Source organism: Kockovaella imperatae, assembly GCF_002102565.1.
Source record: "Kockovaella imperatae strain NRRL Y-17943 chromosome Unknown BD324scaffold_17, whole genome shotgun sequence".
Lineage (NCBI taxonomy): Eukaryota > Fungi > Basidiomycota > Tremellomycetes > Tremellales > Cuniculitremaceae > Kockovaella > Kockovaella imperatae.
Genome location: NW_019028957.1, coordinates 247,631 through 264,421, shown reverse-complemented (window position 1 = coordinate 264,421; position 16,791 = coordinate 247,631). Strand labels below are relative to the sequence as shown.

At 54.3% G+C, this 16,791-nt stretch overlaps 8 protein-coding genes and 1 non-coding gene across 9 annotated transcripts; 5 read left to right on the top strand and 4 right to left on the bottom strand.

Moving 5' to 3' along the window:
• The first annotated feature begins 1,669 nt into the window (after positions 1–1,669).
• BD324DRAFT_638830 (pre-mRNA splicing factor) lies at positions 1,670–2,554 on the top strand. The gene is made up of 4 exons (XM_022017161.1): positions 1,670–1,905; positions 1,959–2,081; positions 2,217–2,337; positions 2,376–2,554. Exons 1-4 carry the CDS (start codon positions 1,825–1,827, stop codon positions 2,423–2,425), a joined length of 375 nt encoding a protein of 124 aa, XP_021868140.1. The 5' UTR covers positions 1,670–1,824; the 3' UTR covers positions 2,426–2,554.
• On the bottom strand, positions 2,546–4,333 carry BD324DRAFT_610472 (hypothetical protein; the record flags this gene model as incomplete). The annotated part of the gene is made up of 4 exons (XM_022014200.1): positions 2,546–2,917; positions 2,963–3,175; positions 3,227–4,241; positions 4,296–4,333. The coding sequence occupies 4 exons, from the start codon at positions 4,331–4,333 to the stop codon at positions 2,546–2,548; spliced, it is 1,638 nt and encodes a 545-aa protein (XP_021868139.1).
• Positions 4,334–4,991: 658 nt separating this feature from the next.
• Positions 4,992–6,766, top strand: BD324DRAFT_638825 (actin family). Its single transcript, XM_022017160.1, has 8 exons — positions 4,992–5,022; positions 5,064–5,348; positions 5,407–5,605; positions 5,647–5,741; positions 5,781–6,187; positions 6,231–6,455; positions 6,511–6,664; positions 6,711–6,766. The coding sequence occupies exons 1-8, from the start codon at positions 5,007–5,009 to the stop codon at positions 6,719–6,721; spliced, it is 1,392 nt and encodes a 463-aa protein (XP_021868138.1). The 5' UTR covers positions 4,992–5,006; the 3' UTR covers positions 6,722–6,766.
• Positions 6,767–6,818: 52 nt separating this feature from the next.
• Positions 6,819–6,921, bottom strand: BD324DRAFT_t35. The gene has a single exon. It is a non-coding gene; the product is annotated as a tRNA-Leu (tRNA).
• Positions 6,922–6,956: 35 nt separating this feature from the next.
• On the top strand, positions 6,957–9,588 carry BD324DRAFT_638823 (ribonuclease H-like domain-containing protein). Its single transcript, XM_022017159.1, has 4 exons — positions 6,957–8,417; positions 8,453–8,521; positions 8,560–8,793; positions 8,834–9,588. The coding sequence occupies exons 1-4, from the start codon at positions 7,244–7,246 to the stop codon at positions 9,118–9,120; spliced, it is 1,764 nt and encodes a 587-aa protein (XP_021868137.1). The 5' UTR covers positions 6,957–7,243; the 3' UTR covers positions 9,121–9,588.
• BD324DRAFT_638821 (hypothetical protein) lies at positions 9,573–10,447 on the top strand. Its single transcript, XM_022017158.1, has 5 exons — positions 9,573–9,662; positions 9,714–9,794; positions 9,846–10,063; positions 10,107–10,179; positions 10,217–10,447. The coding sequence occupies exons 1-5, from the start codon at positions 9,660–9,662 to the stop codon at positions 10,418–10,420; spliced, it is 579 nt and encodes a 192-aa protein (XP_021868136.1). The 5' UTR covers positions 9,573–9,659; the 3' UTR covers positions 10,421–10,447.
• BD324DRAFT_638819 (hypothetical protein) lies at positions 10,429–11,239 on the bottom strand. Its single transcript, XM_022017157.1, has one exon. It carries the CDS (start codon positions 11,168–11,170, stop codon positions 10,436–10,438), a length of 735 nt encoding a protein of 244 aa, XP_021868135.1. The 5' UTR covers positions 11,171–11,239; the 3' UTR covers positions 10,429–10,435.
• Positions 11,240–11,340: 101 nt separating this feature from the next.
• On the top strand, positions 11,341–12,705 carry BD324DRAFT_584392 (U3 small nucleolar RNA-associated protein 6-domain-containing protein; the record flags this gene model as incomplete). The annotated part of the gene is made up of 4 exons (XM_022013682.1): positions 11,341–11,418; positions 11,469–11,613; positions 11,655–11,832; positions 11,874–12,705. The coding sequence occupies 4 exons, from the start codon at positions 11,341–11,343 to the stop codon at positions 12,703–12,705; spliced, it is 1,233 nt and encodes a 410-aa protein (XP_021868134.1).
• Positions 12,706–13,634: 929 nt separating this feature from the next.
• On the bottom strand, positions 13,635–16,441 carry BD324DRAFT_584377 (hypothetical protein; the record flags this gene model as incomplete). Its single annotated transcript, XM_022013681.1, has 8 exons — positions 13,635–13,682; positions 13,730–14,465; positions 14,503–14,813; positions 14,852–14,875; positions 14,917–15,113; positions 15,153–15,265; positions 15,309–15,413; positions 15,456–16,441. The coding sequence occupies 8 exons, from the start codon at positions 16,439–16,441 to the stop codon at positions 13,635–13,637; spliced, it is 2,520 nt and encodes an 839-aa protein (XP_021868133.1).
• Between the last annotated feature and the right edge of the window lie 350 nt (positions 16,442–16,791).

Genomic DNA, 16,791 nt, shown 5'->3' with positions numbered 1-16,791 from the left:
GTTGGCTAGGATATTGGGCAATGACTATCTGGTCCATGGTCATGTATACTCAAACCTGTTCTGAGCACTATGGGAAGATTCTATATCCCTTCGAGCACCGATACAGGAGGTCGATGTGCAACGCAGCTGAAATGTGGCAGTCTGAGAAACTATCGACTCCTCTGCATTTCCAGCATGAGATCGGGGGACCACGACCGACAAGAACAAATGTCGAGGAGAATCTCATGATACATAGTATGGGAGAAGTGGAAGCGATACGAAACGCGACAGTAGTCGGTGCCTCTCTCTCTCTCTTAGTCCTCGACTCGTCGCTTGAATTCTCCCGCCGCGTTCGCTTCGATAACTCGGGACCGATAATCCTCATCTTGACCTCTTTCCAATGCTCTTTGAGATATACCCCGGCTCACCGATGCCTCCCCAGACACAGTCTGGACACTGGCTAGCTGAGGAGGGCGTATGATTTCGGTTTCCGGTCTTTGCGCAGCGATCTGAGGAGGAACCCTCGGGGAATTACCATGGATCGTCGCTGATCTTCCGAATGATGGTCTGGCCCACTGGCGTACATCAGGTCTGTCTTTATTGACACCACTCACCGGTGCGATCGCATGATCAATGACACACCCTTCATCACTCTTGATTGCCTTGACTCTATCTTCGTATCGCTCGCTCGCGCTAGACATAGAGGAGCTTCTTCGAGTATGCCCGTACTTTGAGGGATGGACATGGGGAGAGTCGGACAGAGAAAAGGTATCGCAAGGCTTGGCGTTCGAGGGATCGCAAACGTGACGGATTGTGAGGTCACGTTTCGTCCGTGAGTCCCCTCGATATTCTGGGAGGGTTTGCGGACCGAATAGGTGGTGGTCTCGCCGTGTCATGTTCATCCTGTCAGATCCGCGGTCGATGTGTGAGATCGAGGCGAGAAGCTCGCCGAATGATGGAAGTGTTGTGGATTCAGGCAGAGAAGACGAGGTCATGATGATATGGACAGAGGGAGGAGCTCATAGCGTGATTGACATTCACAGCTACTGTATTTATGACTGGCCAGTCCCTTGAAGACACACACATTTCGCCTTAGTTGCGGTGTAGACTGCTGTGCGTCCATCTGCAGTCTGCTTGGAGATCATCTCAGCCAAGCAAGCGACAGTTGCTGACAACGTTTTCTCGATTGGACGCCGTTGTCGACCTGACTGCCGTAGTCAAGGTGATATGGGCTGGGGCCGCCACATTGGACGCACTCTTCAGTTTCGAGCACCGGACGCGGCCTTGTTATCGATTCCTTGTTGCGGCGAGTCCTATGCACTGTAATTGATAACTATTGATGACAACGGATCAGAGCTCATGGATACGGTGCATTGACCGTTGGTATGGGTGGAATACAGTCAGGTATATGAAACTGTTTAAAAGCGCTGAGGCTGCGAATTACGAGCTTGAGGAGGTACCCTCACAATGCATGAATCACATATCGATGCCAGCTGGCTAGCGCATGTCATATGTTACAAGAGAACGCCTCAAGTACTATCGCCAGTCTGTCTGAGCTGTCCATGCCCTTGCCAATACCGTGTCCTTCTGGTTGGCCCACCTGCCACACTCGACAGAGAAATTTAATAGAGCCCCTCGCTAATGATCCTTGCTGCTTTCACCTGAAATTCAAAAGATCAATCCTCGACGACACAAGGGCAAGACACTTGCCATTCAGTCTCAATAGCACCAGGTGGAACACTCTCAGCGGTCGGATCATCCATATAGACTTCTTTGGACGAGATCAACCGAGCAGTTGTCCTCCTCGAATCACCTGACGTCTCCCAGCCCTACGACACCCTCATCATGGCGAATCTCGGAGTTCCAGTCAAACTCTTACACGAGTCTTTAGGGCACATCATCACGGTCGAGCTCAAGACAGGCGAGGTGGGGCTCTATGGGTATTGATGGCTCGCTGATCACTCTCTCTCTCTCTCCAGATGTACCGTGGCAAATTGATGGAAGCTGAGGACTCGTTGAACATTGCGTTGAGGGAAATCACTGTCACGGCGAGGGATGGGAGGGTATCACAGTTGGAACAGGTGTACATCCGGGGCAGCATGGTGGGTTCCCGAGAATTGCATACATATATAGAGGGAGGGCTGGAGACTGTCGCTTTCAAAGACTACCTTCTGGAGCTCGGGACAGATGCTCCTGCGCAATTGGGCAAACGAGCACACACTGACACACTCTTCCAGATCCGCTTTATCATCGTCCCCGACCTGCTGGCCAATGCACCCATGTTCAAACGAGTGGGTCCAAATGCCATGCGTGGAAGAGGTATCGGAGCTGCGAGAGGACGAGCGACCATTCAACGAGGTGGGTGTACAAAGACTTTTGAGCGCTAATCTCTCTAGCCAACGCTCGGAGAGGTACAACGAGGACCAACCAGGGTGTCCGTCGTTAAAGCTGTTGTGTGTGTGTGTGTGTGTGTGATATGGGGATCAAAAGTCTGTAACAGGACATGTATATGATAACGCAATGGTTGCGACGTCACGGCTACCCATGGTGCCAACTCAGGGAGAACTCAAAAGTCCATTGCATCCTCAACGGTCTGCTTTGGCAACTTTGCTATCTCCCCTTTGACCAACATCATCATCTTCTTTGCACTATCGTTGCCCGGTTGATACCTCAACACCTCTTTGAGATCTGCTTCCGCTTCTCTCCACCTTCCCAGACCTCGACGAGCCATCGCACGTTGGAAGAATGCCTTGCCGTTCTTGGAATCCTTCAGCAAGATGTGTTTGCAATCTTGTTCGGCTCGCGAATGCTCGCCTAGGGCATTGAGCGCGACCGCACGGTTGGAATAATAGACCGTCTTTTTTGAGTCGAGGGATATGGCGCGAGTGTAGTAGTCGACTGCTTTGCGGTGCTGTACAGCGGACACGTATTTGTTGCCCTGAGTTGGATCAGCAAGGCTGAGTGAGAGAGAGACGTCGCTCACCTGAGCCTTCTCCTTCGCTCCTAGCTCTTCGGTCCACTTGTCCATACACTCTTGCCAGGCTCGAGTCTCAGTGCCATTCTTCCGACGAGTCACAGAAGGCTCCGCAAGGCGTCTGTACATGGCGACGGGGTGAACTTGACTCAACTCAAGCACGTCGTCGGCGTAGGAAGGATACGAAAAAGGCGATACGGAGATGGCGACTTGGTGAAGAAGCTAAAACAGGTCAGCAAGCATTCGCGTGCGTCGACAGATCCCTCCCCCCACCTTGACGAAATGCCGAAATGTCAGCACGATGGCCGTATTCCTCGCTTGAGCTGTCTCATCGGTCCACGTAGAAGGCAAGAAACATCTAGCCTTGTCCTTTTCCTCGTCCTTGGTCTTATTCGGACCATCGACGACTCTTCTGACTTTGCCCTTGCCCCTCTGGACTTTGACGACGCGCATCTTTTTCGCTCCAGTCTCGGCCGACGCCGTTGACTTGTCTCCATCGTCCGTTTTGCCGTCCGTCTCCGGCAAATCGATGCCTTCCAAAGCTGCAGGATCATTCTTGGATGGTCCATAACGGGTCTCCACCGCGGGATCCGTCGCGCCCATCTCCTTCAATCTCCAACGGATGTGTTCCTCGACCGCGAGAACGTCTGTCATTTGAGGATGTTGAAAGAGGATAGGTGGTTTGAGAGGCGTATCTCCGTTGGCGCGATTCCTGGAATGTCGGACAAATCCAACATCCTGGGGTAGATTCTGTGGCTTCAATGCTGGTCCAGAAGGTCCCTTGAGATCTTCGATACGTTTGGTAGCCTGAGCCTCAGTTTCAAATTTCCCCGCAAAGCCTTGTGTGACATGGGGGGTGTCTGTCAATTCGAACGGTAAGAGACAATGGGGTCCTCGCCGTGACAAGCCGGAAGTGTGGAAACATCCAGTACATGTGGTCAGTTGACACAAACACATGCCATGGTCGTCATTCTCCTTTGGCGTGCCATGCAGAGCGGCCAACGAGTCGAAGCAGACGCCATCACGGGGTAATAATGATGGGAACGGTTGAGCGGGACTCGTGGGAGAAGGGGTCGAAGGACCAGCTTCGGATATCCTGTGACCCGAGAGGCGTCGCTCAATCTCGGCAAAGAGGAGCTTGAGCATTTGTGTCTGGAACAGCTTGTCCACGGCTGAGCCACCATGAACGATCTGCTTGCGGAGAAATTGGGGAGAAGATTGAAGGATGATGAGTTGGATGAGGAGACTTGGGACATCGTGAACGAAGACAGAATGAAACGCTTCGACCCTGCAAGAGACGTTAGCTCAGAAGGAGGAGGGTGGAAAACAGCCATGCACTCACCAGCACTGCTCGACCCAGCAGTCAAACTCTCTCCTCATGACATCCCCCATATCCCTGATGAACTCGTCCAGTTCCTCCTCCTCGCACCGAGCACATCGTACGTCGGAGTGCTGCCCTCTAGGCGGGTAAACATTCCCAGCCGGACACTTTGCAGCCCGCTCCTCTCCTACACTGGGCAATGATGGCGCAGCGCTAGTCGTCGACTTTGAGTTAGTCTCGTGACTGTTCGTCGTCGAGGTCGGAGCGAGAGGTGTCAGGTGTCTCGCTTGAAGTTGAAGGATGGGTAATTGTGGCGGCGGAGCAGGTCCACGATAAGCACTGAGTTTGTCACTCCCTGGGAAGCCGAGCGGTTGGAAAGCTCTCGAATGCGTCGCGAGTCTTTCGGTAAGCGCGTGCAAGGTTGCACTCGAGGATATTGGATCGGAAAGGGGCATCAAAAAATGCGAGAGAAGAGGGAAGTGAGGGATTCTACCGTGACATTAGAGGGGGGGAACAAGTTGTACAGGTGACTTTGTGTTGATGTTGAGAGATATGGGTCTGACTGATGACCTAGGATATGGAATGCGTTTCGACATGAACTTGGTCTACGACTGCCATTAGCCGACCGAAGGGTCAGCTGGCGGATGAAACAATGCCACGTCATGGTCACCGTAGGGTGCGTTGTTGCATCTCTGCTACTGTTATCGCTGTAACATACATTCACCGGCAAAGATGGTGTACAACGGAGGTGAGATCAGCCTGACCGACGCTCTGACTGACGCTATCAAGACGAGGTCTCTGCCATCGTGGTGGATTTCGGTTCACACACCACGCGAGCAGGGTACGCAGGCGAAGATTGTCCTCGCGTTGTGTGTCCTTCTTTTTACGGGTACACCGAGGAATCTGATGCGTCGACGTCGAGCGGAGCTGCGAATGGAAATGGGGAGGATGTACCGATGGATGGGAGTGTCGTGAATGGCTCCAAAGGTAAACGCAGGTACTATGTTGGGGAGAGCGGAGTTCCAGTATGGAGGAAGGGCATGGAAGTGGACAATTTCATGTTGGATGGGATTGGTGGGCATAATGCGTGTTTTTTTCCACACGGTGGCTGATTGAGATCGCGTCGGACCAGTACACGAGCTCGAACCTGCGGCACAACTCCTTCACCATCTCTTGACGGACAGATTATCTGTGGATCCCACAGAACACCCGCTCATGTTTACCGAGCCAGCTTGGAATACACCGGCGTCGAGGGAGAACCTGACACGTATGGCGTTCGAGCAAGAAGGTGTTCCAGCATTGTACTTTGGATCATCGGGAGTACTCTCTGCGTGAGTGGACATATACGCTTGCCCCGCTCATGATGATGCAGCTTTGCGGCGGGCAAACCAACCGCTCTGGTCCTCGATGTAGGATACGCCAATACGAGTGTTGTCCCGGTCGTCGATGGATATGCACTGCGTGCAGGTAAGGAAGCTATGCTCGAGAGCCACTGCTGAGGTTCAGGTACCAAGCGACAACCCCTCGGCTCAGCTCTTCTTCTCTCTCAACTCCAACATCACTTCAAATCCCCTACCTCCTCACGAAACTTTCCTCTCACCCTTACGCCTCGTCAGTTGCTGGCCAAACGGGATCCAACGCCCGAATCAGGTATGCAAGTCAATCCTGTGCTCAGAACGGACCGAGTCTCCAATACCACTCCATCCTGGCGTCATTGGGCCGAGGGTAGCGTCGTGGAAGGATGGAAAGAGTCTTGCGCCGAAGTCATCAATTACAAAGGATTCGACTTTCAGACCGCTCGAGAACTACCTCAGACACTGTACGAGTTCCCAGATGGTTATCAGCAGCAATTTGGCGAGGAGCGATACAGGTTCACAGAGATGTTGTTTGACCCTAAAAATTACTTTGATCAGGTGGGAGGTCCATTTTTTAAGGAATGCACTGACATCTACCCAGTCTATCGAGCCGCCTGCGGGTCTTCGCGTGGTTCAGTCAGGAGACCATGCACACTCTCTGAAAGACCTCGTGCCGCTCTCTCAGCTCGTCCATGATTCCATCATGGCCTGCGACGTGGACGTCAGAGCGGCCCTCTTGCAGAATATCGTGGTGGTCGGCAACACGTCTTTGATCAAGGGCTTGACTGAACGTTTGGATTTGGAGCTCGCGGCTTTGATGCCTAGTGTGAGTACTGAATGGGGAGCGAGTCAGGATGGCCGTTGTGCTGACTGTCCTTTAGCAAAAGATCAAAATCCATTCGCCCACCATTCCATTTGAGAAAAAATTCTCGTCTTGGGTCGGAGGCTCTGTTCTGGCGAGTTTGGGTACGTTTCATCAGCTGTGGGTCACGAAGGATGAGTATGAGGAGCATGGGATGGCAATTGTGCACCAGAGTGAGTCGCGACGAGTGCTCAAGAAGACCTGCTCACAGTTTCACAGGGTGCAAGTAAAGTGTAGCCCAGGGTCTTGAGCTCCATGCATGGCATGCTGTCCCACGAAAGAGTCGAACAATGATAGGGGGGAGAGACCAAAAAAAAAAGAGAACACTGCATCCACAGGGGTTCGAACCCTGGAAGATTTTCATCCATCAGTGATTCAGGATCCGCAGGAGATCTTAAAACTGACGCCATCACCACTCGGCCATAGATGCCAAAAACTAGAAAGGGTCCTTAGCTGAGCATAGTTTTGCCACACGATTGCTCCTTGTGCCAAGCCCTGTTGAGAGACCTCAGGACCGCTACGTCCAACATCCACCGCGATTTCCACTGGGAAAAGCCCAGTCGCGCCTCGCCGCTGACACCTGGAGCCCGTCTGTAGACGCGAGATCCGGATCACTCCGTTGGCCGCTTTTATACCTGTCGACGGACCGAGTCCTTCGAAGAGGAGCTCGGTTCACGATAAGACATTTTAGACAGCTTCAGGCTGTTCTCACAGCTCTGACTCGCTCTGCCAACCTCCTTCCCCTGTTATCCATGGCTGGGAGCGCATCGAGGAACCCTTCATCTGATCTCGAATCGGTCGTAGGGAAATGGACAGGTCCCAGCGTCTTCACCGACATCATACCCTCTTCATCTTCTGCTAGCTCATCAACATCTGTCCTATGCGACTCTACGAACATTCCCGAACCCAACAATCGTCAGGCTGCGGATCCTGCTTCATTCACTACGCCGGATCGCGCCGCAGCATCAGGATCTGTCAACTCGCCCATCTCGATCAAATCAACTCCTTCACCTCTGACTCGACCTCGGGGTAAACCCGACTATGCGAGTCCGATCGCCAAAGCGGCCTATGACGTCCCTCGACCCACTCGACCCATTTTACAGAGTTCCAAACCCTCTCCTCCTCGATTCACAATGACAAAATCAACCGTCAAACCTATCCACCCGTTCTTCGGAACGGCTTACCGTCGAGCCAAGTCTGCTGTGCCGATACCTCGAGCTCCACCTACCAATAGACCTCGACTCGTCGCTCATTTCTCCTCCACTTCCGCTTCGGCTTCTGGTTCTGGACTCAGCTCTCAGTCTACCCAAGCTTCCCAGCCTCGACCTCAGACGTCGAGCATCAAAGGAAAAGGCAGAGCATATGATCCCAATGTCTGGGTCGTCGATGGGGTCGAGATCGAGCTCACGAGCCTTATCATTGGCTCTGATCGCGGATCGGGGAAGGAAGAGAGCGATGATGAAGAGATTTACGAAGAGCGAGTGACGGAAAGTGAGATCAGAAACCTGAGCGAGATGTTGGCAGAGATGGAGCTGCCAGCGAGTGCCCCCGTTATTAAGGCCAACCCAGTCATTCCGATACCCAGGACGCTCCATGCTCGGCGAATCACACGCAAGTCGAAACCAAAGGTGGTGGTGCCAACCGGTTTGCCACTATATGATCACACGACATTCACGCCGAGGCCCAAGGTGGCTTATACCTCCGATGTAAACGAAGCGAACGACTTGTTGTCTTGTCTCAAGGGAGATGTCCTCGGTTTCGACATGGAATGGCCGACTGCCGGTCAGAGGGCTCCTAATGGAACGGTCCTCGGGAGATTCTGGGACGATGAGGAGAAGAAATACCGTTTCACTGTGCCTCGCACTGCTTTACTGCAATTTTGTGACGACGAGTTGATCGTCATGGTGCATATATGGCACATGGATAGTGAGCCGCTTTAATCAGCCTTGCTGATCCCACAGGGATACCCGAAAAGGTGGTTGAGATCCTGCAAGATCCCAAAATCTTCAAGACTGGCGTTGCGATCAGGAGTGAGTGGGACGGCATCCGCCAAAGCTGACCTCTCCAGACGATGGCAACAAGCTACTGCGAGACTACCCCGAAGCATTCCCTCAAGGCATAGCATCGCTTCTCGAGCTCTCGCTCCTTGCCCGTCGTGCAGATCCTCTCAACACTGGTCCCGGGAGGACGCTGATCGGCTTGGCCAAGCTCGTCGCTTCGTACTTGCACAGACACCTGGACAAGGATCAAGATGTCCGTGGGAGTAATTGGATGCTCCCATTGACTCGAGAGCGAGCGACATGTGAGTTTCTCGATTGTGCCAGCAAAGCTGACACGTTCAGACGCTGCGAACGATGTTCATGCCGGAATGCACCTATACCACGCCTTTAGGAGGCTGGCGAAACAGAACGATGTTCCGGTAGATCTGGATTACATTGCCACGCATCTGCCTGGACGAGCAGGGGCTGCGCCCAAGGCAAAGACTGTGACGGGGGGAAAATCGTCAAAGCCTAGGGATCCATCGACTCCCTCCCCCGCCAAGATGAAAGCAGTCGAGATGTACAAGACGGGGTTGAGCACGACGCTGGTGGCACAGAAGAGAGGCGTGCAAACAGAGACCATTCAGTGAGCGGCAGTCGCGTGTATAATTGACACTGCGGTACAGAGGGTATATCTTGGACGCGTTGACAACTTTGCCAAAGGACACGCTGGACTTGAGAGAGAAAAAGAGGCTTGTGAGCGAGGTGATGGGATTCGAGTATGTCATTCGCCGTCATCGAAAGATGTGGACAGAGTTGCTGGACGAGGTGGAGCCAAAGGCAGAGGGATGAGCACAAAGCGGATATCGTTATTACCATCTGGGGATCCTGTATTATGCTTCGCTGCGGACCATACAATGGGACATGATCCCCATGCGTCATCGCTGCTTTCACCATGCAATGGTTGCCCACATCGATCTTGAATGGTACAGAACCGAGGTACACGCCACTACGCATGGTCTGCAGGCTGTGTTGAATGTGGACCAAGATCGACTATAGACTGACAGAAATATCAGCCCTCGCGGTCCTTTGCCGAAATCCCAAAGCATTTAAATACCATTCTCTCTGTTCAGTGTGACTTTCTCTCCGCTCAACTGGTGCATCGAGTCTTCTCAGCTCGTGTCTCAACATGGTGCAGAGTCTCGTTATCGGAGTCTGATGCATACTGACACCTCTCCTCCAGGCCAACGCATCCGAAAAACGACGAGCAACGACCAACGAGGCGTCACTCCGTAGTTTGCGAGTAGGCCTCCTGCTGGTGAACGTGAGCGTGATGGTGGCACGAACCGACAGCGCCCGCTCACCTCTGCTTTAGACCCTCTCGGCCGTGCTGCGATTCGTCCTCTGCAAACTCACCTCAAAACCTCTGTTTTCCTCCAAGAAGATCATTTTCCTACACGTCACCACCTTGCTCGTCACGCTATTCATCTGGCGATGGTTCACGCTCATCGGGACGCCTAAACGCGTCAACGGGTCCGTCAAAGCGGGAGACGATCTCAATGCGTCTGGCGTCATTGAGCTGTCATGGGATTTGTGAGTCCCATTTTCTCCGGGCATACAGTTGACAACAATCTAGCGTTTACCTCACTTGGATCTGCGTGCTGCTGAGCTCGCTCGTGGGAGACTGGGTGTGGTGGCTGTTCATTCTTGTACGTCGGCGACCTCTGACTCTGGGCTCACACTCAGATTCCCATCTTTGCGGGATACAAACTGTTCACTCTTTTCCGCCCCTTGCTGGGGATGTTTTTACCTGGTATCTTTGGTCCCCGGTCGTCGTCCGCAGCAGCGGCTCAAGAGCATCAAGCAGAGCCCACGGAATCTCGAAAGCAACAAAAGCTACGAGCCAGAATGGAAAAGGGAGACAAGCGTGTTCAACAGGTCCAAAAATGAAAGAAAATGCATGAATTACCTCTTGACCACGGCGACATGCTTTGTCCGATTGGCTCTCCATTCATCTGCCACCTCTTTGACGGTTGATCCTCTTGCCTCGATCCACTCTTCGATACCTTCCAGACTCGGTTGAGAGTCCTCCATTCCAACTCCGCCTCTATCCCAGACGCCAAAGAAAGCTTCTTTGACTTGCTTCTCCCTTTCACTCTTTGCCAATCCTTTGATCTCGCGTTTAGAATGGATCCAAGATGATTCGATGGGCTGAAACGTTCTCCAATGTGAAAAAGCAGGTTGAAGCGTTTCCCTCTGCTCTAGCTCTCGTCCTAATGGGGGCAAGTCTTCTCGAACAGGCCTCTCCTTGACTTTGGGTCCATCCGCAATGTGTTCCAAGACCCCTCGCTTCCAACGTGAAAAGGGTAAGAAATACGGCTCGGCCTCGATGTATCGAAAGGCGTTATCGAAACCGGTCGAAATATCTTTTGCTTGGTGCATGAACGACGCGGCCGTATGGTGGAGTGAGACGAGTCGAGCCAAGACATCCCGACGTGCCCGCTTCGAGTTGATCGCGGTGTGATCTGGGGCGTGTTGGCGTCCTCCATGTCGTTTCGGTTTCCAGGCTGGGGGGGATGCTGGGGGCTTTGGCTCGTTCGATCCGGTAGAGCGAGGACCGGTGGAAAGGTGTCGCAAAGGAGCAGTGAAAGCCAGCCGAGACGGTCCAGCCACTGATCTCATGGTGATTGCGCTGCTCATCGTGGAAAGTTGACTTGTGGTCGACTGACTTGCAGTGGTCGAGGTTGAAGTAGCTGAGAGTAGATTTCGATTGATAAGCTGTGGGATTGATTCGCTGCCACGTCATGCTGTTTTCAAAAATAAAAAGTTGGAAAGATCTACATCCCATGTCTCTATAGTCCTCTGCAACCATGGAGAAGGTCCAATTTCAGCTCGAGGCGACTCTACCAGAGCTACAAGATCTGCACGATAAAGGGTTATTCACAAAAGTGAGCAGGCGACAGAGGCTTACACCCCCGGCTGACACCTCCCCGCCTAGCTCGAGATCAACCAGATCACCAAACGTCGGACCGCGTTGGAGACGTCCCTCGTCAGACAAAAGACCAGAAAGGAAGACTACTTTGCCTATGCAGAGTATGAGATCAACCTCGAAAGACTACGTAAAGTCAGGTGGAAACGTCTAGGTGCGGGTACTCACCGGTTCCTCTGTGCTGATGTACACCAGGGTACGAGGAGAACCCCCCTCCGCCGTCTGCTTCCACCTATTCTATCCCTCGGAGAGTCTTGTACATTCTCAAGAGAGCTACCGTGAAGTTTCCAAGTGACCTGGCTGTGTGGCTGGCCTATGTCGAGTTTGCCGCTCGAGAGGGTATGCGAAAGGTCGTCCTGAAGGGTTTGACCAAGTGGGTCGTCACCTGACTTTTGAGAGCTGACCCCCTTGCAGCGCGTTGCAACACCATCCACAATCTCCCACCATTTACCTGTTGCTTTCTTACCACCACATCCATCCCAATGAGCCGTTCCCACGTGGAGTCATCCCATCCTCTTCCTCCCTCACTCTGCCTCTGGCCCCGGAACCCTCGGCGTCTTTCTCCATAGACGGCACCTCTTCAGCTCGGACGACATTGCTTTTGGGTCTGAGAACGTGTCCAAAATCTCACGCGTTATGGACAGAATACATCAAGCTCGAATTAGGCTGGGTAGAAGTCCTGCGCCGGCGATGGAGTGCTTTGGGCCTGGAGGGAGGTGACAAGACCAAGACCGCAGAGATCTCTCTGGACGGCGGGGAAGGATCCTTTGGTCCAGATGGGGAGGATGCGAGGAAGGCGATCCTGGCTGGGCAGTTGGTCACTCAAGCCCTGCGCTCCGCTCTGGAGACTATCGAGGCGAATGCAGATGGTATGGTGTTTAGGGAGAATCTATTGGCCGTGCTCCGGGTATATCCCAGCCCGCTGCGACAAATCGGTTTGGATCTCCTGCATGAGGATCTCAGTCGAGTCGAACAAGCGGGTGGCAAAGAAGGAGCCCGAGCAAAGTTGCTCAACCTCACGCGACGATTATATGAGCAGCCTTATGGGAGCACTTCAGCGGGCGACTTGGCGTTGGAAGGCATCGAATTGGTCGAAGAGCTGGGCCGGATCGGCAAGGAGATCAGGAAGACTGCAAAAGGCAGAGACAACGCGTGGACGGACATCGCTGGATCGTGGCTACACCAACAGGCACGAGACGTGCGCATCAGCGCCGAAATGGTGAGTGTATGTGTTTGCTCGCGTTGACCATGTTACAGCGAGCATTTCTCTTCGCGACTCTGGCATCGATCTGTTCGCCTCGGTATAAACCTTCTGCGGCGCTTCTCACTCTGCATATTGACCTCGCACCCACGTTCCTCACGCCCGAAGACATGCAGAGAACCCTGGAATCCCACGCGGCACAGTACCCCGACAACGCCGCGTTACAGAGACGGTATCTCGAGGTCCTCTCGCAGAATCCGTTATTATTGGACAAGCTCCTTTCAGCGTGTCAGGCAGCCGCCAAGGGTGTTGTTACGAGGGAGCACTACGAGCTAGAAGATGTTCGAGCGATCTGGTCGATCTGGGCGAAGCATGCGCCACCCGAGCAATTCGAACAGATCCTTGCACTCGCTAGGAAATCTGCCATCTCTGCAGACATCTTCCCATCCCTTCTTGCTCACCATCTCCAAGCCTCTCTCAGTGAGTCGGATGATGACGGGCCTCGCGCATTCAACACCTTGGTCACGCGTTTCGGACCCTCGTCCTCGTTCTACGTCGACGCTTGGCCAGTCGTCGCGAGGCAGTTTGGTCACTCTGATATGAGCAGCGTTTATGAGCAGTGGCGAGCTGCATGTACCAATGGGAAGAGTCGGATCCAAGCTGCCATCTCGTGGTCCGATTGGCTGCTCAGACACCGCAAAGCACATGAAGCGAGACGAGTTGTCGAGATTGCCAAGCAGAGTATGGATGGGTCAGACGTCATCGAATTGGACGCAAGGTGGGCCAGGCTTTTGGATGATCAAGCGGGGGACGCGGGAATGGGGGAGTGAGCGAGCGGGCAGCGGCCATGCATCCTGATTTTCCACGTGTTCAAACTGGGGTGGCCGCATGTGCCGGGTATACGCTTGAAGGACACACTGTGCCTAGTATCGATACATGTTCAGGTTGTAAAGAAGCTATGGATGCACCCCCACCTAGTGCTGCTGAAACAAATCGTGAAAGACGGACGGGATTTCGGCCGACTGGTGATGACCGGTCAGTCCAAACCAAGGGCTCTGGCCGCGCTCACCTTGAAGCGGTATGCACATTCGGTCGATCGCAACATCTCCACATCACCCCCTGCAGCCTGGACAAAGCTGACAATGACGCCATTGACCGATCCGGCATTCCGACCGTTGGGAGGTAAAGCAGCGGCAGCACGTTGCGCGTAACCTTCCACGGATCTGGGTAGGTCAAAGTTGATCACGAGAGGAGACCAAGGGATATCCGGTGGTTTCACCACGACATCAAAGATGACGAGGAATCTGGGTCCTTTACTACCAGCCACGGACGATCGCCAGTTCTGGAGGACTGCCTTTTTCTGAGGCGGGGGCATATCGGGGGAAAGATACAATGTTTCCCATTGACGATTGCTCAACCTGTAGACGACGGCTTCGAGCATGGCGAATGTCCCGACGTGGATAACCGCCTGCCATAGCGGATAGTCTTCCAGCATTTTGACCAACGTATCGAGTTTGTACTCTTTCGCACGATTCGCTTCCTCTGCCTGAGGACCGTTTGCGCTGACGTTGTTTCGGCCAGACCCAATCGCTCCGGGCCCTTCGTTCTGTACAGGTGCATCGGACCGAGCAGAGCCAGTGATGGTGAGGTAGACATAGGTGTGTTTGAGGTTGATCCCAGGCGTGACGGATGATACTGATTCTTGACTATTGGGTCCGCCTTCGCGTCGGACGAGCACTCGGACGGGGTCCCTGACGTTGAGCGATTGAGAAAAGTTGATGACATCCGTTGGGATGGTGTTGGAGCTTGGGTCATGAGTGATTGCGACAGAAGGAGACTCACAAGATGCACGTCTGCCTCTCAATTTCGGCTTGGGCACCTGGTGCCGCCGCGGCGCCGCCCGAGGTCGTGCCGGGGGCGCCGAACCTAGAGCCAACGCCTGGAGGAGCGGCTTGTTGATTTGGGAAGGGGGTCTTGCTTGCCGGGTTGAACGGCGAGTGCTGGCCTGGATCGTAAGGACTGGCCATGCCGAGCGATGCACCGGGGGAGAAAGTGGGAACGGGGGCGTTTACGGCTGCAGCGCCGATACCTCCGCGCCAAGGTGACGGGAGGACTTTGGCGACGGACAAGACGTTTTCGTAGAGATTACGGGCCTAGGTGGGGATCAGCGAGAGAGGGAGGGTGAGCTTACGATTAGTTGATCCACTTCGTCAAGCTGAGATGGTGAGCACTTGGGGTTGGGCTTACACGACTCACGATCAGCAACCTCACGTGCGAGCCTGCCAAGGCCCCACGCGATGTGAGCACGTCGTTGACTTTTGCCGGTGTCCCGATCAGTAGATGGATATTGTCGTGCTGCATGGACGCGATCTCATCTTGGAGTGATGATGATCCGGCGGCGCCAGTGGCCAGAGCGGATCGGATCCCGAGTGGTGCACCGATGCTTCGTACGACTGGGGCATCAACGGGGCTCTTTGAGAAGTCCCACTCACGTTTATGACACTGTGCTGCTTGGTCTACTGTTGTGGTGATGACGACCACTGTTGGACCGCGATATGTCGTGTGGGGTGCGACGGTGAGGCAGAGCTGCAACGCCGGGACGACGCTTTGGCGAGTGGTTAGCGTAGAGGCTTTTGGGTAGCGCTCACTATGAGATGATCCGCTCTTGAGTGGGTGGCGCCTGGGCGATCACATCGGACCCTTTGAGCATGAAGGGGAGGACCCGCGCTTGGATCTTGTTCGGGGGGCCGATGCTGAAGGACATTAGGGCGCTCTTTGGGGCGACCTTGACTCACCCGTACTTGCCGATGGATCGTACCAGATCCGCCTTGAGGTTCAACTGGTCCCATTTGGTGATGACGTTGCCGTTCGAAGGACCTCCTGAGGGTGGCCCGGCAGCACCTCCCGGTGTGCCTGGCCCTGTGTTCTGAAAGTATCCACCTGGCGTGGTCTGTCCATTCATCTGGGTCCCAGGTGTCAGATTGGATGGATCGGGTCGACCGAATGCAGGACCAGGGGACCAATCGCGAGAACCAGTGTTTAAACCGAATGATGGAGGTCCCCATTTATCTGTATCGAGTCCTGGCATTCCACCACCCAGCGTCGCGGCGGAGGCCGTAGACACTGCACGCGAGCCGTGAGGTCGGACGGGTGGACTAAAGTCTCTACCCGCCTGGTGGTTTAAGAGGGATTGAGCGGGTCCATTGAGCATGGACGGTCCGGGAGATTGCAGTCGACCACTGCCAGCGCTTGCACCCGAGGGTATACTGGGGTTACCTCCTCCTCCTCCCAAATTTCTCGGTTCGGCATGAAGTGGTCGGGTGATCCCCCCTCCATTAGAATACCTCTCTGTGGCCCCGAGCGAAGGTCGCGTGAACGAGTTTTGGCGTGAGGCATGAGCTTGACTTTGTTGTAGGCGTTGGAGTTGAGCGACGGAAGTGGACAGTGCAGAGATCTGTTGAGTGAGAGCGGTGATGGATGATGCATCACTGGATCCGGAGGGTGAGTGACCGGCGGATGATTGAGCCGCCGCCGCCGCCAGACCGCCTGACGATTGGGGATCTTCAAAGGGTGAGAATACAGGGTTGGGAAAGGTTCCAGGTAAGGCTGCTTTGACGAGCGATGTCAATTGAGCGACTTGGGTAGATAGGACAGACAGGGCAGATTCATTCTGTGCCAGACGACCCGATATGGCCTGGTACATGGGAGAGGACTCCCAATCGCCTCGGGGGTCATAAGTGCCGGGATTGGAGGATCTGAAGGGTGAGGATCCACTCGACATGCCGAGGTTGTCACCTGGGGTGTTCTGGCCGGCTAGGGAGTAGAGGTGGTCGGACATGGTGCGGGCCAGCGGTGGGGCGACAAAGGTCTGGTGGGCTAGTATGTCATGCAGGGGGGTGGAGGGGGCAGGGGGGCAGGGGGGCAGGGGGCAGAATAGTGCTCTGAGGATGCGATGGGTGGATGCGTGAAGCCGGGGTCAGGCGAGTGACAATGAAGCCCGAGATGGAGAGCTACGAGCCGGGGGAGAGAGGGGGGGACAGAGCGCTCTGGGAGATACAGAGCACACACTCCCTTGGGCACCAGAAGCGAGTCAATGACTAAGTGGAGAAGAGGGGGGATTACAAAATGGTA